The sequence below is a fragment of the Lepidochelys kempii genome, chromosome 13 (genome assembly GCF_965140285.1).
Source record: "Lepidochelys kempii isolate rLepKem1 chromosome 13, rLepKem1.hap1, whole genome shotgun sequence".
In the NCBI taxonomy this organism is placed as follows: domain Eukaryota; kingdom Metazoa; phylum Chordata; order Testudines; family Cheloniidae; genus Lepidochelys; species Lepidochelys kempii.
The window spans coordinates 38805863-38821319 of record NC_136392.1 but is presented as its reverse complement, the minus strand read 5'-3'; the positions used below and the strand labels follow the sequence as shown (position 1 = coordinate 38821319).

Here is a 15457-nt window from a genome sequence, read left to right as displayed (position 1 = left end):
GCAGGGCTGGCAGGGGCTGTGGGTTGGGAGTGACAGGCACCGGCAGGTCTGGGGAGAGCCCAGGGCTGGGCTAGCAGGCAGCTGGGGGTCAGGACTCAAGGCCATAAGCAGACGTCGGGCGCTCAGGGTTGGGGGGCTGAAACTAGAGGTTTGGGGGAACAGCTGAATTGTTTCTAAGGGGCTTTTGTTGTCTCCTCTCTTTAGCCCAGTCGCAAATATTTGCTACCAAAAACTTTCTAAACTGGGGTATAAATTTCCCTTTCCATGTCCCTTGTCAGAGGTAAAACCCTCAACTCGCCGAGTGCAGGAACACGTCTCTCTGAGCCGTCCCAGCCTCCCTCCACCAGCTCTGTGCTCATGCTCCATGCTGAGGGCTGAGCGTGGGGAGTTCCCAGCACAGCTAGATGTCAGCTTGGCTGCCTGGGGCTGGACGTAACTGGCAGCCCCTCTTCGGGCAACAGCTCAGAGTTCAGGCTCCTAATTTGGCCTTTGAGTTGAACTGGCTCCGTTTTTGCGGCGCATTCAGCTGGAGACGCGTCTGGCTTCCTTTCCAGGGGGGACGAGCTCTGACGTCTCCGGCTAAAGCCCACTGGAGATGCAGACCCTGGTAACTGCTCCCCAAGGTGCCTCAAGTTTGGGCTTCTAGAAAGTGAGGCCACTGAAATTCTTGGGAGATTTCTCCTGTAGAGTTTAGGAAAGTGTCCAGCAAAATCTTCATCCAAATTGGTTAGAATATGAGTGTTTCTTGAGTGGGAATCTGGCTAGAAAGGTCGTGCGCGAGGGGGCGTGAAAACCAGTCGACTACTGAGTTTGGGGGAGGGAAGGTTTTTTACTCTAACCCCAGAACTCTGACCCTAAACCAAACCTTAAACCCAACTACTTAGACCCCCAACTCTGTCCTAACTCCCTAACCAGGATCCTAACCCCAGTGTCCTTACCCCTGACAGATGCACCAACTCCTTAACCCCAACACCCTAATCCTCGCCCTTTCCCTATAGTCCTATCCTCATCCTGAACCCCAGCTCTCTAGCCCCTACTCCCCAACTCTGATCCTCTCGTCAAACCCAACGCCTAACCCTAACATCCCAACCTGATGCCCCCAACCCTGACTTTAGATTGTTTAGGCTGCAATGGTCCTGGGATCAGTAAAGTCCTCATCCTTATTTCTCTGTAATGCTCCTGGCACGATGGGTCCCTGATCCTAGATTAGGATTTCTAGTATGACACTGTGATACAAGTACTAATGACCAATTATACCCCTAACCATAACCCCAGCTCTTACCCTAACCTCCCCACCTTCTCCCTCTGAGCACTAGGGTTTCCATGTTTCCAGTGAGGTATCAAGCATCCCAGCATCAGAATTATGAGTCATCGTGGCAAACTGCCCCTTGGGATAGGACCCAAGAGTCTCACTAACTCCCTCTGGGAAATGACAGCACAACCGGTAGGAATCTGATGGATCAATGCCTACAAAATTGGCTAGAAATCCAATCACAACATGTCAAAAATAGAACTTGAGAGTGGAAAGGTATTTGACCCACCATTAAACCATCACCCTTAATTTTACCCCAGCAACCTCTAGCCCTTAACCCCAGCACCTAACCCTAACCCTTAATCCTCCTCCCCATGTATAATGATAATCCGAACTCTAACCCAAAGGGCCCAAATGTCCCGGGTTGATTTGGACAGTCCCAGTCTTTCCTACCAGTGTCTCAAGTCAGTTCCCAGGACTCTAATAACGTGTGTTTGAGCAACAGAATTACTAATTGGCCACTAGGGACTGATGATGTTGGCAGTGAACCTAGGAGCCTCGTGAGAATATAACATTTAATATTCATACCCAAGCTAAAATTGCTGGTCTAACTTCTGCATGTCTTCAGCTGGAGACCGGAAGACCCAAACGTTTCTGGTACCACACTTCTTCCGAGAGCCCAGAAGGGTCCCCCAATTTCAGTTCCTTGGTCAAAAACTTGGGTTGTTTTCTAGCTGCAGGCGCTGTGATTTCTCCAAGGAGAATTTCTCTGCCACTTGAGCACTTCAGCACCTAATTCCTGGGTTTTCTACCCAGCTGTGCCACTGACCTGCTGTAACCAGGTTCCTTCCTCGCCCTCTGCCTCAGTTTCCCCTCTGACCCTTCCTTTACCTTGCCTATTTGGCCTGTAAGTTCTTTGGGGTAGGGACTGTCTGTCATTGTGTCTCCCTGCAGCACCCGTGTAATGGGGCCCCCGACCACAGACAGGGCCTGTTTAGCACTAAGTGATTTGGGGGCCCTGCTCCTGGTGACTCTGTGACTCTGCCGGGAAGACGGGGGCAGCCTCTCTCAGGCACCCACTTACACACAGACCTTGCATCAGTCTCACGACAAGCTGTCTGCTGTGCTGAATGGAGCAGAGTGGGGCTCCGTTAGGGGACGCTCTCCCCCGGCATTGAGTGCTGGGCCCAGGGCCACGCTAGGGCCCCCGTGCTGCATGGAGCGGGGTAGGGGCTGCGTCTCATGGCCTCGCTCTCTCTCCCTTTGCAGTCAGCCCCACGGCCCCGTCTGTCTTCCCCCTGACCTCCTGCACCGGCGACGACACCCCCCAGGTCACCTTCGGCTGCCTGGCCAAAGGATACTTCCCCGAGCCGGTCACCGTGACGTGGAGCCCAAGCGTCGCCCCCTCGGGCGTGAAGACCTATCCCTCCCTGCTGCAACCTTCCAGCGGCCTCTACGCGCTCAGCAGCCAGGTCACCGTCCCGGCCAGCAGCTGGGAGTCTAACACCTATAGCTGCAACGTACAACACCGGCCCACCAGCTCCAGCATCTCCAAGGAAATCCCAAGTAGGGACGGCGCGGCGCAGCCCGAGGGGGGAACGGGAGGGGTTGGGGGTCTCTCAGGTCCCTGATCTGGTGACTGCGGCAGGGAGAGAGGATGGGAGCCTGCCGGCGCTGTGAGCCGAGGGAGTCGCTGTGGTGGGTGGATGGACGGAGAGAGAGAGACACAACGCCGAGAGAAGTGACGGGTGCTGCAGTGGAGGAAAAGGGGCAGGGGGCTCCGTCGGGGGCGCCGTGCTGCAGGGAGCAAGGTGGGGGGGCTCAGCAGGGGTCTGTACAAAAACTAACCCCTGCCACCCTTCTCCCAGAGGTCCAGCACTCTGAACCCGAGGTGGAAGTCCTCCAGTCCTGCACCCACAAGCCAGGCACCGTGCAGCTGGTGTGCTTCATCTCCGGCTTCTCCCCCAAGCCTTTGAGCGTGGAATGGCTCGTGGACGGCAAGCGTGGGCTACTTCCTGGTCACACCGACCCTGCCAAGAAGGACGCCGACAGCCGCACCTTCAGCACCCGCAGCAACACCACTGTCTCCCAGGACGAGTGGCGGGAGGGCAAGACGTACACCTGCCACGTGTACCACCCGGGCACCAAGACCACAAACCAGGACCATGCCCGCAAGTGCGAAGGTGACGGTCACTCCCACTAGGCTGCCTCGGAAGAGACGGGGCCGTGGCAGATGTAGAGGGAGTGGGGCCCTGTGATCAGCGTCATTTTGGGGGCCCCCCCTTGGGACCCAGCCGAGAAAAAGATCATTCTCTCTTCTCCGCCCCGACCCCATTTCTCATCCTTGTTTTCTTCCTCCTCCTCCTGTAAGTAATAGCAAGTAAATGAAAATAAAGGGAGGTACCTTGACTGGTGTTGTCGTCAAACTTATTTTCCCACAGACCACTTGAAAATCGCTGGGGGTCTCGGCGGACACGTAATGATCTTTCCAAATATTGCGTGTACCATTTGTAAAAAAATGTAAGAAAAGGTGGGGTGCGGGGTCTGGGAGGGAGTTAGGGTGCGGGAGGGGGCTCAGGGTTGGGGGTGCAGGGTCTGGGAGGGAGTTAGGGTGCAGGAGCAGGCTGGGGGTTGGGGTGCAGGGTGTGGCCAGGAGTTAGCGGGAGGGATGGGCTCAGGGCTGGGGCAGGAGATTGGGGTGTGGATCACTTCCCTGGGGCAGCTCCCGTTTGGTGCGAGGAGTGCAGGTGCAGATGTGGGGATCTGCAGGAGCCAGGGAGGGAGTGGGGGTTGCCGGAGTCAGGGAGGGCAGGAGGCTGGGGGGCTGTGGGGGGGGTGCAGGAGTCAGGGAGGGCAGGAGGCTGGGGGGCTGTGGGGGGGTGCAGGAGTCAGGGAGGGCAGGAGGCTGGGTGCTGTGGGGGGTGCAGGAGTCAGGGAGGGCAGGAGGCTGGGGGGCTGTGGGGGGGGTGCAGGAGACAGGGAGGGCAGGAGGCTGGGTGCTGTGGGGGGTGCAGGAGTCAGGGAGGGCAGGAGGCTGGGGGGCTGGGGGGGTGCAGGAGACAGGGAGGGCAGGAGGCTGGGGCAGTAGGGGGGTGCAGGAGACAGGGAGGGCAGGAGGCTGGGGGCTGTGGGGGGGGTGCAGGAGACAGGGAGGGCAGGTGGCTGGGGGCTCTGGGGGGTGCAGGGTCTGAGAGGGAGTTAGGGCACGGGAGGGGGCTCAGGGCTGGGGCAGGAGGTTGGGGTGCACAGCGCTTACCTGGGGCAGCTCCATTTGGTGCCAGGGGTGCAGGTGGGAATGTGGGGGGGGTCCAGGAATCAGGGCAGGGGGCTGGCACATGGGGGTGCTCCCAGTCCCCTCTCCCGAGCGGCTCACGGCAGGGCCTGGGGGGGTATGTGTAGGGGGAGTGCGGGGACCAAGCTTCTCCCCCGCAGCTGCCCGGCCCTGGACCCCCCCTGTGTTTTACTGTCAATCCGCATCTGCTCCTGCCGGCTCCAGGGGCTCCTCTGCAGGCTCCGCCCCACCCCGGCATCACGCTCCCCCCTCCCCCACCTCTTCCCTGCCCCTCCCCAGCGCTGCCCCTGCCCCCGAACAGCTGTTTGTCGGCGCTCGGGCCTGCCGCACTCCCCCCGCACATCTCCCCCCGTGAGCCGGCAGGGGGCTGGGAGCACCCCCACACACCCAGCCCTGACTCCTGAACCCCCCCACATTCCCACCCCCACCCTCCGCACCAAATGGAGCTCCCCAGGGAACTGGTCCACACCCCAACCTCCTGCCCCAGCCCTGAGCCCCCTTCCTCACCCTAACTCCTGGCCACACCCTGCACCCCAACCCCCAGCCTGCTCCTGCACCCTAACTCCCACCCAGACCCTGCACCCCCAACCCTGAGCCCTCTCCCGCACCCTAACTCCCTCCCAGACCCCATACCCCCAACCCTGAGCCCCCTCCCGCACCCTAACTCCCACCCAGACCCTGCACCCCCAACCCTGAGCCCCCTCCCGCACCCTAACTCCCTCCCAGACCCCATACCCCCAACCCTGAGCCCCCTCCCGCACCCTAACTCCCTCTCAGACCCTGTACCCCCAACCCTGAGCCCCCTCCCACACCGCAACTCCCTCCCAGCCCCCCACACCCCATGCCTGAGCCCCTTCCGCACCCTAACTCCTGGCCACACCCCTCACCCCACCTTTTCTTACATTTTTTTACAAAGGGCTCTTATCCGAAGCGCTTTACAATCGTTAGCGAACGGTACACGCAATATTTGGAAAGATCATTACGTGTCCGCTGAGACTCCCAGTGATTTTCAAGTGGTCTGTGGGAAAATAAGTTCGACAACAACAACAGTCAAGGTACCTCACTTCATGTTCATTTAGTTCTGTCCCGGAGTCCCCGGCCGATGCTCCGGAGCTGCTCCCCATGAAGCCAGGCAGGACTCTGGGGCAGTCGCTTTCCTGGGAGCAGCCTGTCTGCAGGACACACAGCTCACCCGGCTCCACCTTCCTGGCTCTGACCTCGGAGCATTCAGCCTCCTCTGCCCCTCCCTGCGCTTCCCCCAGCGAGTCCGCCCAGGCGGGGTCCTGGGGAAGCCAGAGGGTCCTGCCCCACAACTCCGCAGTCAGACGTGACTCTCAGCCAGCCAGTAAAACAGAGGTTTATTAGACGACAGGAACATGGTCTAACCCAGAGCTTGTAGGTGCAGAGAAGGGACCCCTCAGCTGGGTCCATTCTGGGGGGCAGTGAGCCAGACAACCCCGTCTGCACTTCACTCCATGTCCCAGCCAGCCCCAAACTGAAACTCCCTCCAGCCCCTCCTCCTCTGGGCTTTCCCCTTTCCGGGGCCAGGAGGCCACCTGATTCCTTTGTTCTCCAACCCTTTAGCTCTCACCTTGCAGGGGGGAAGGGCCCAGGCCACCAGTTGCCAGGAAACAGGGTGTCGGCCATTCTCTGTGTCCAGACCCCTGCACACACCTGCCCTCTAGGGCTCTGCAATGATCATACACCCTTACCCCACCACCTCGATACTTAAGAACTGCATAGGGGAAACTGAGGCACCCCCACAATATTCAGAGGAAACATTAAGAACAGTCCTGCTTCATCACAACTTCCTATTAATTACAGGAGGAGGGTGAAGAAAACAAGAATGAGAAATGGGGGTGGGGGGATAAGAGAGAATGATCTTTTTCTTGGCTGGGTCCCAAGGAGGGGCCCCAAAAATGAAACTGAGCCCAGGGCCCCATTAACTCTAAATCTCCCACTGGGCAGGACCAAGCTTCTGCCCTCGCAGCTGCCTGGCTCTGGGGCCCCCTGTCATTGAGGGGCCCTCTGCCAGGGCACCCTGTGTTTTACTGGAAATCCACCTCTGGGGAGGTGGATGCCAGGGTGGGCTCCAGGGGGAAGAGGAGACTGGGATGGGCTTGGGCAGGGGAACCCAGGGCTACCTGCTGATCTGGGCTCTCCTGTCCCCAAAAGAAACAACATCTCCCAGCAACATCCAGGTCGTCCTCGTACCCCCATCTCCCGCCGCCCTGTATGTGGCCCAGAGCCCCATGCTCACCTGCCTGGTGGTCAACCTGCCTAGCAACTCCAGCCTACGAGTGGTCTGGTCCCGGGAGAAACCAGAGTCTATTAGCCCTGATCGCCTGGACATCGGGGAGCAGTTCAACGGCACCTTCACAGCCTCCAGCTCCATGCCCATCTTCACCCGCGACTGGGATGCCGGAGAGACCTTCACTTGCAAAGTGGAGCACTCAGAGCTGCCCTCGCCCCTCATCAAATCCATGTCCAAGAAGCCAGGTAGGAGGAGAGCAGGGTCCCTAAGGGGAGAGACTCCCCTATCCCCACCCCAGCAGGGAGGGATGCTCCTTAAGGGGAAGCCCCAACCCCCAACAACCTGGGATCCCAGCCTTGGGTCCCTTTGCATCCCCACGTGAGATGGAGACCATCCTATCCCCCATCCTGCTCTCCAGGACTACCAGCTCCCAGTCCCCAGCCCCTCCATCCTGGAGGAGAGAGGGGATGTTTCTACCCCCCCCCACACACACACACACATTCCTTCTCCCCGCGTGGCCCAGCTGAGTGATGTGCATGGCTCCCCTGTGTCCTCCGTCCCCACGCACCGAAGGCAGGCGCTCTGGCCCAGGCATTTACCTCCTGCGCCCCCACAACGATGAGCTGAGCAGCTCCGACGACTCCGTCAGCCTCACCTGCCTGGTGCGGGGCTTCTTCCCCGAGGACATCTCGGTGCAGTGGATGAAGAACCACAAACCCGACGAGAGCATGGAATACATCACCACCCAGCCCATCAAGGACGGAGCCGGCGACTCGAACTTCTTCCTCTACAGCAAGCTGAAAGTCAGCAAGGCCAGCTGGAACAGCGGGGACACCTACACCTGCATGGTCATCCACGAAGCCTTGCAGATGAAGTTCACCCAACGCAGCGTCAGCAAAGTCTCTGGTAAATGAAGACGTCTCCTCCCAGCCCCACTGCTAGTATTGTCCAGTACAACTTCCTGTAAATAATCTCTGTGCCCGCAATGACAACAAATGAATAAACAGAACGAGTCTGAGCTCACCCCCAGGTCTCCTTGTTGTGGTGTCACTGGGTGAAATCTGCGGGTTGCCCAAGGTGGACAAGGTCCCAGGTTGCAGGCTGGGAGAAGCCGAGATGCTACACGTCTGGGGATGCCAATTCCCAGATCCTGAATGGGTGGATACATATACACCATGGATGGATGGGTAGATACATGGGTAAAGGCCATGGAAGGAAGGATTGGTAGATACCATGGAAGGAAGGATTGCTAAATACACGGCTTGATGCCATGGAACGAAGGATGGGTTGGTGCCATAGGAAGGAAGGATGGGTAGATACATGGATACAAAAACAACACAGAAGCAGTGATGGAGAGGGGGGTAGATGGACAGTTACACACACACATACTACAGAGCCCATGACCAAGCCCAGGTCAGTAGGAAGGCCAGATGTTCAGAGAGATGGTTAGATGGATACATACATACTTGAGAGGGAAGGACTAATAGACCAACAGATATCACAGAGAGTGTGTTAATAGAGACATATGGTCATGGATGGTTGGAGATGGATAATATATAAAGGGATGATAGATAAGTGGATGGGGTTGCATGGATGGATGGAAGACATGGGTGAGGATGAATGGGTGGATGGTTAGGGATGATGATGGAGATGGATGGATGGATGAAAGGGGAGGTAGGAGAATGGATGGGTAAGGATCTATATGGATGGATGGAAGATATGGAGGATGGTTAGAGATAAGTATGGATGGAGCGTGGGATGGCTGGGTGGCTAGGTGTATCGGTGGATGGCCAAGCCATCCCTGGCATCTCACCGAGGCGAGATCCTCTCTAGGCTATAACCCATGTGTACCCAGAGGGGCACTGTATCAGGATCAGGATTTACCCTACACCCCCGTCCACTTCAGAGAGGAGCAGATGCCCCATGGGGATTTTCCAGACAGAGTCAGTGGTGGGAAGGTAATTAAAATACCCTGACTCCCACATCCACCTCCTCTGCTGGCTAGGAGGCTAAGGGGTTTCCCTCCACCCCTCACCCTCAGTGGCAGCTGGGGAGGGGGAGATAGGACAACATCAGGCAAACACCTCACAGCAGGGATCAGCTCCTGGGACTCAGTCCCTACAAAGTAGCAGCAGTAGTAGGGCTGTTATCTGGAGAGGACACTTAGCAGGGACTCAGTTAAAGTCTCACTAGCTCTGGTGACATAGGGGGCCCAGGCAGTGGGGTGGGAAGGTGAGGCAGATACCCCTATGGCCCCCCACATGAGTCCCATCTCCTACCCAGCCCCTCACTCACACACCTTCCCCCCCATGCGTGTATCAGCCCCAAGGCTGGATGGGCGAGCGCAGGGCTCAAACCCACCAGTGCCGAGCACAGAGCTCGCACCTGGCATTAAAGAGGGGGTAGCCTGCAGCGGCAGTGTTAGGGCTGTTATCCTGGGGGCCGTGCAAGGGCACACAGAGAAAGAGAGCGTGCGGCTTGGCTGAGAGAAAGCTCAGTCATAGAATCATAGAATCATAGAATATCAGGGTTGGAAGGGACCCCAGAAGGTCATCTAGTCCAACCCCCTGCTCGAAGCAGGACCAATTCCCAGTTAAATCATCCCAGCCAGGGCTTTGTCAAGCCTGACCTTAAAAACCTCCAAGGAAGGAGATTCTACCACCTCCCTAGGTAACGCATTCCAGTGTTTCACCACCCTCTTAGTGAAAAAGTTTTTCCTAATATCCAATCTAAACCTCCCCCACTGCAACTTGAGACCATTACTCCTCGTTCTGTCATCTGCTACCATTGAGAACAGTCTAGAGCCATCCTCTTTGGAACCCCCTTTCAGGTAGTTGAAAGCAGCTATCAAATCCCCCCTCATTCTTCTCTTCTGCAGGCTAAACAATCCCAGCTCCCTCAGCCTCTCCTCATAACTCATGTGTTCCAGTCCCCTAATCATTTTTGTTGCCCTTCGCTGGACTCTCTCCAATTTATCCACATCCTTCTTGAAGTGTGGGGCCCAAAACTGGACACAGTACTCCAGATGAGGCCTCACCAATGTCGAATAGAGGGGAACGATCACATCCCTCAATCTGCTCGCTATGCCCCTACTTATACATCCCAAAATGCCATTGGCCTTCTTGGCAACAAGGGCACACTGCTGACTCATATCCAGCTTCTCGTCCACTGTCACCCCTAGGTCCTTTTCTGCAGAACTGCTGCCTAGCCATTCGGTCCCTAGTCTGTAGCTGTGCATTGGGTTCTTCCATCCTAAGTGCAGGACCCTGCACTTATCCTTATTGAACCTCATCAGATTCCTTTTGGCCCAATCTTCCAATTGGTCTAGGTCCTTCTGTATCCTATCCCTCCCCTCCAGTGTATCTACCACTCCTCCCAGTTTAGTATCATCCGCAAATTTGCTGAGAGTGCAATCCACACCATCCTCCAGATCATTTATGAAGATATTGAATAAAACCGGCCCCAGGACCGACCCTTGGGGCACTCCACTTGATACCGGCTGCCAACTAGACATGGAGCCATTGATCACTACCCGTTGAGCCCGACAATCTAGCCAGCTTTCTACCCACCTTATGGTGCATTCATCCAGCCCATACTTCCTTAACTTGCTGACAAGAATACTATGGGAGACGGTGTCAAAAGCTTTGCTAAAGTCAAGAAACAATACATCCACTGCTTTCCCTTCATCCACAGAACCAGTAATCTCATCATAAAAGGCGATTAGATTAGTCAGGCATGACCTTCCCTTGGTGAATCCATGCTGGCTGTTCCTGATCACTTTCCTCTCATGCAAGTGCTTCAGGATTGATTCTTTGAGGACCTGCTCCATGATTTTTCCAGGGACTGAGGTGAGGCTGACTGGCCTGTAGTTCCCAGGATCCTCCTTCTTCCCTTTTTTAAAGATGGGCACTACATTAGCCTTTTTCCAGTCATCCGGGACTTCCCCGGTTCGCCACGAGTTTTCAAAGATAATGGCCAGTGGCTCTGCAATCACAGCCGCCAATTCCTTCAGCACTCTCGGATGCAACTCGTCCGGCCCCATGGACTTGTGCACGTCCAGCTTTTCTAAATAGTCCCTAACCGCCTCTATCTCCACAGAGGGCTGGCCATCTCTTCCGCATTTTGTGATGCCCAGCGCAGCAGTCTGGGAGCTGACCTTGTTAGTGAAAACAGAGGCAAAAAAAGCATTGAGTACATTAGCTTTTTCCACATCCTCTGTCACTAGGTTGCCTCCCTCATTCAGTAAGGGGCCCACACATTCCTTGGCTTTCTTCTTGTTGCCAACATACCTGAAGAAACCCTTCTTGTTACTCTTGACATCTCTGGCTAGCTGCAGCTCCAGGTGCGATTTGGCCCTCCTGATAACATTCCTACATGCCCGAGCAATATTTTTATACTCTTCCCTGGTCATATGTCCAACCTTCCACTTCTTGTAAGCTTCTTTTTTATGTTTAAGATCCGCTAGGATTTCACCATTAAGCCAAGCTGGTCGCCTGCCATATTTACTATTCTTTCGACTCAGTCCAGGGCAGATGGACACACCTGTCACATGGAATGACCCAGGGACCCTCCCACCTGGGCTGTCGTGTTTCTACACACAGAGACACACACACAACACAGATTTCAGAGTAGCAGCCGTGTTAGTCTGTATTCGCAAAAAGAAAAGGAGGACTTGTGGCACCTTAGAGACTAACCCATTTATTTGAGCATGAGCTTTCTTGAGCTACAGCTCACTTCATCGGATGCATACCGTGGAAACTGCAGCAGGCTTTATATATACACAGAGAATATGAAACAATACCTCCTCCCACCCCACTGTCCTGCTGGTAATAGCTTATCTAAAGTGATCATCGAGTTGGGCCATTTCCAGCACAAATCCAGGCTTTGTCACATACACACCCCCGCCCCCCGGGATTTGTGCTGGACATGGCCCACCTTGATTACCATGCACATTGTAGGGATAGTGGTCACTTTGGATGAGCTATTACCAGCAGGAGAGTGCGTTTGTGTGTGTATGGGGGTGGGGGGGTGAGAAAACCTGGATTTGTGCTGGAAATGGCCCACCTTGATTATCATGCACATTGTAGGGAGAGTGGTCACTTTGGATGAGCTATTACCAGCAGGATAGTGAGTTTGTGTGTGTGGTTTTTGGAGAGGGGTGAGGGGGTGAGAGAACCTGGATTTGTGCAGGAAATGGCCCACCTTGATTATCATGCACATTGTGAAGGGAGTTGTCACTTTGGATGGGCTATCACCAGCAGGAGAGTGAGTTTGTGTGGGGGGGGGTGGAGGGTGAGAAAACCTGGATTTGTGCTGGAAATGGCCCAACTTGATGATCACTTTAGATAAGCTATTACCAGCAGGACAGTGGGGTGGGAGGAGGTATTGTTTCATGGTCTCTGTGTATTTAATGTCTGCTGCAGTTTCCACGGTATGCATCCAATGAAGTGAGCTGTAGCTCACGAAAGCTCATGCTCAAATAAATTGGTTAGTCTCTAAGGTGCCACAAGTACTCCTTTTCTTTTTACACAACACAGAGAGAGACAAACATGCACCCACACAGATCCATGCACCTGTTCTCCAGACATCTCTAGGGCAGGGGGCTCAGTAGGGGGCACCGTGCTTCAGAGAGCACTATCTATTATGTATCAGAGAGAAACATTAGATCCCATCCTTAAAATTCTTGTGGCTCTGTTCTTAAAAACAACAGTGTTCAAAATCCCCACAGCCGAGGCAACTCCAGGTTGGCAAGAGAGTCCTGTATAAACAGGCCCAGAGGTGGCTGTGTTCCATCTGATGTGGCTTCTGGGTGTATAGTTACATTGGGATCAGGGTCATAGAGGCACACGTGTGAAATCCATCCATCCTGGTCTTTCGGAAGCTCCTGCACCATGGCAGCATCCCGGCACCTCGCCCACCTCAGAGGGATCCTGAGCCTCCTTTCACAGGCAGAGAAACTGAGGCCCAGAGAAATTCAACAAGCTTCAGTGCCAGGCTGTAGGGCCACGGCCACATGGGACAAGTGAGATGAGACCTGGGAGGCTCTGCATCCTTCATTTCATCACAGCGGGCAGGGGTGGGTGAACGGATGGAGGGGTTCCTCTTAGGGGTGGACTGCTGGGTGGATGTGGGAGTTGCTATCATGCATGGATGGATGGATAGAGGGGTGTGTCTAGGGATGATGAGTTTTGGTCATGGATGGATGGATGTACCTAAAGGTGGATGGCTGGAGGGGTGTATCTAGGAATGGTTGGATGGATGGAGGTATTTAAGGATGGACTGATGGATCGATGGGTGGTTTGTGGTCATGGATGGATGGAGGAGTGAATGGGGATGGGCAGATGGATGGATACATCTAGAGATGGATGAATGGAAGGGATGAAATGTCTAGGGATGTCTAGGGATGAAATGATGGATGCTTTGTGGTCAGGGATGGGTGGATGTATCCAGAGATAGATGAGTGGAGGGATGGAAGGATGGAGAGAGAAGGGGATAGGCGGGTTGGTGCTGGACTCACAGTCCGAGCTCTCTCTGTCACAGTGGCTGAGTTGGAGTTGATGTCTCTTTCTCTCCCCCCAGCAGAGGTGATCGTGTCAGGTGAGTTTTGCAGTGAGGATGGAGACAAGGAGATAGACGGCCTCTGGTCCACCATCTCGGTCTTCATCACCCTCTTCCTCTTGAGCGTGTGCTACAGTGCCACCATGACCCTGTTAAAGGTGAGAGAGAGAGAGAGAGAGAACGAATATAGGAACGAAAGAATGAATGAGTTTAGCACAGTAGAGAGTGTAAGTATGTTGCCGTTGTTTACATGTTAGTTTGAACAATCCCAGGAAAGCTCAGACGTGGATTGGCACCTCCCAAATTCATTGTCAGTTAAGTGTTTCTTGATTGGCCACTTACTGAGAATAGTCCTTTCCCAAGAACCTGAGCAAATGCTTGACTGAGGCTACTTAGAATCAAAACACATTGAGATACAAGTCCATAGCCAAAATCCATAACTTCAACTACAAAAATAATACACACACACACACAGGATCATCACAACCAGCAAATCATAACCTTGTCATAGACACCTCACTCCACAACCTTTGTACAATATTTGCTGCAAATATATAACAGTGGTTGCAACAATGATCCATGCGGTCACAGTTCATGTCAATAACATCACAGAGGGCAGCATGGAAGGGAAAGAAAGAACAGAAGAAGGAAAGAGAAAGAAGAATAGGTGAATAAGACAGAGACTGAGTGAATGAAACACAGACATAAAAGCAGGAAGGGATGACACAGACAGACAGACCGAGCCGCTCCCCCAGCCCTGACCCCTCTCACCCCTGCTCTCTCTGCCCCCCTGCAGGTGAAGTGGCTGTTCTCCGCCATGGTGCAGCTGAGGCAGGCGAGTGGCCCCGAGTACAAGAACGTTGTCCAGCGCGTGGTGTAGGGGCCGCTGCCCCCGTCCGCCCGGAGACAAGGGGCCGGGACTCCCGGCTCTATTGGTGACACCACCCTGAGTCCCACAGCTGCCCCCCGCTAGCGCTGTGCCCCTGGGAGACCCCCCTGGGGGGAGCGAGGAGCTCACCCCACATGGCCTAATCTGCCCTCAGCCACTGGGGACGTTGCCCCGCTGGGAACTGGGCTGAGACCAGACAACTTGCTTCATGCAGGAAACCAGCGCCCCTAGCGAGGAAACAACCCGAGTCCCACTTCCCACCCTCTCGAGCCCAACAGCCCCCTGCTCTGGGACTGGATCAGAGCCAGCGCCCCTAGAGCAGAAAGGCCCCCATATCCCCTTCCCCACCCCCTGCGCCAGCCAGCCCCCCGCCCTGGGGCAGGACCATAGCCAGAGTTGTGTCTGTCGTGCTGTATGTTGCATATTTAGCTCTTCATTGGGATTTTTATGGGTGGTGTGTGGGTGTGACTTGTGTTATGTGCACTGAGTGACAATAAATAAATAAATAAATAGATATACAAATCAGGCTCCATCTCATTCATAACCTCCATCCCCGACTTTCAGGGACCCCTGACACCCTCTAGAGGGTCATGTCGTGTCTGTAGGGGGCACCTCCCAGCATGGAGAATAAAATGAAGGATGCCCGCTGCACTGGCCCCAATGGCAGATGGGGGCCTAGCTACGAACCCAGAGAGCTGGGACTGATGGGCACTAAGGGGAGATCTCTGGGGCAGGGAATACCACTGATCAGCCAAGAAAGAAAGAAAGAAAGAAAGAGAGTTATGTGCATGTCTGAGAATGGACAGATGCGTAGATAGAGCTGGGATAGATAGATAGATGCGTAGACGGGGCTGGGACATACAGTGGGTACCGTTCTCCTTGGTTAAATCCCCCCAAACCACCCTGAAATGCAGCCACCAATTCTTAACTTCTTCTATTTTCGATCAAACACACAATTCCCGTGTAAGTTGCAAGTTAAACGGTGGATCAAATGAGACTCTTCTCCCTCGCCAGAGTCCACGTTGACCAGACCTCAGGATACTACAGCCCTGCACACACACACACACAAGGAAATCCAGTCCCTGCCGTGGGATGGGGGTGGAGGATTGAGGGGCACGGGGCTGAGCTCAAGCTCTAGCATGGGCTGCCCCACGGGGACGTCGGGGAAGGACTCTGCCCTCGCTGCTCTGGGTTCTGCGGAGCTCAGACCCT

At 55.0% G+C, this 15457-nt stretch overlaps 1 gene segment (V, D, J or C); it reads left to right on the top strand.

Annotated features, from left to right (window-relative positions):
- The first annotated feature begins 2468 nt into the window (after nt 1-2468).
- On the top strand, nt 2469-7712 carry LOC140896784 (immunoglobulin heavy constant epsilon-like). The segment is given in 5 exon segments: nt 2469-2478; nt 2522-2818; nt 3121-3435; nt 6720-7043; nt 7372-7712. Coding segments are annotated over 5 exon segments (1287 nt in total).
- The last annotated feature ends 7745 nt before the right edge of the window (nt 7713-15457 follow it).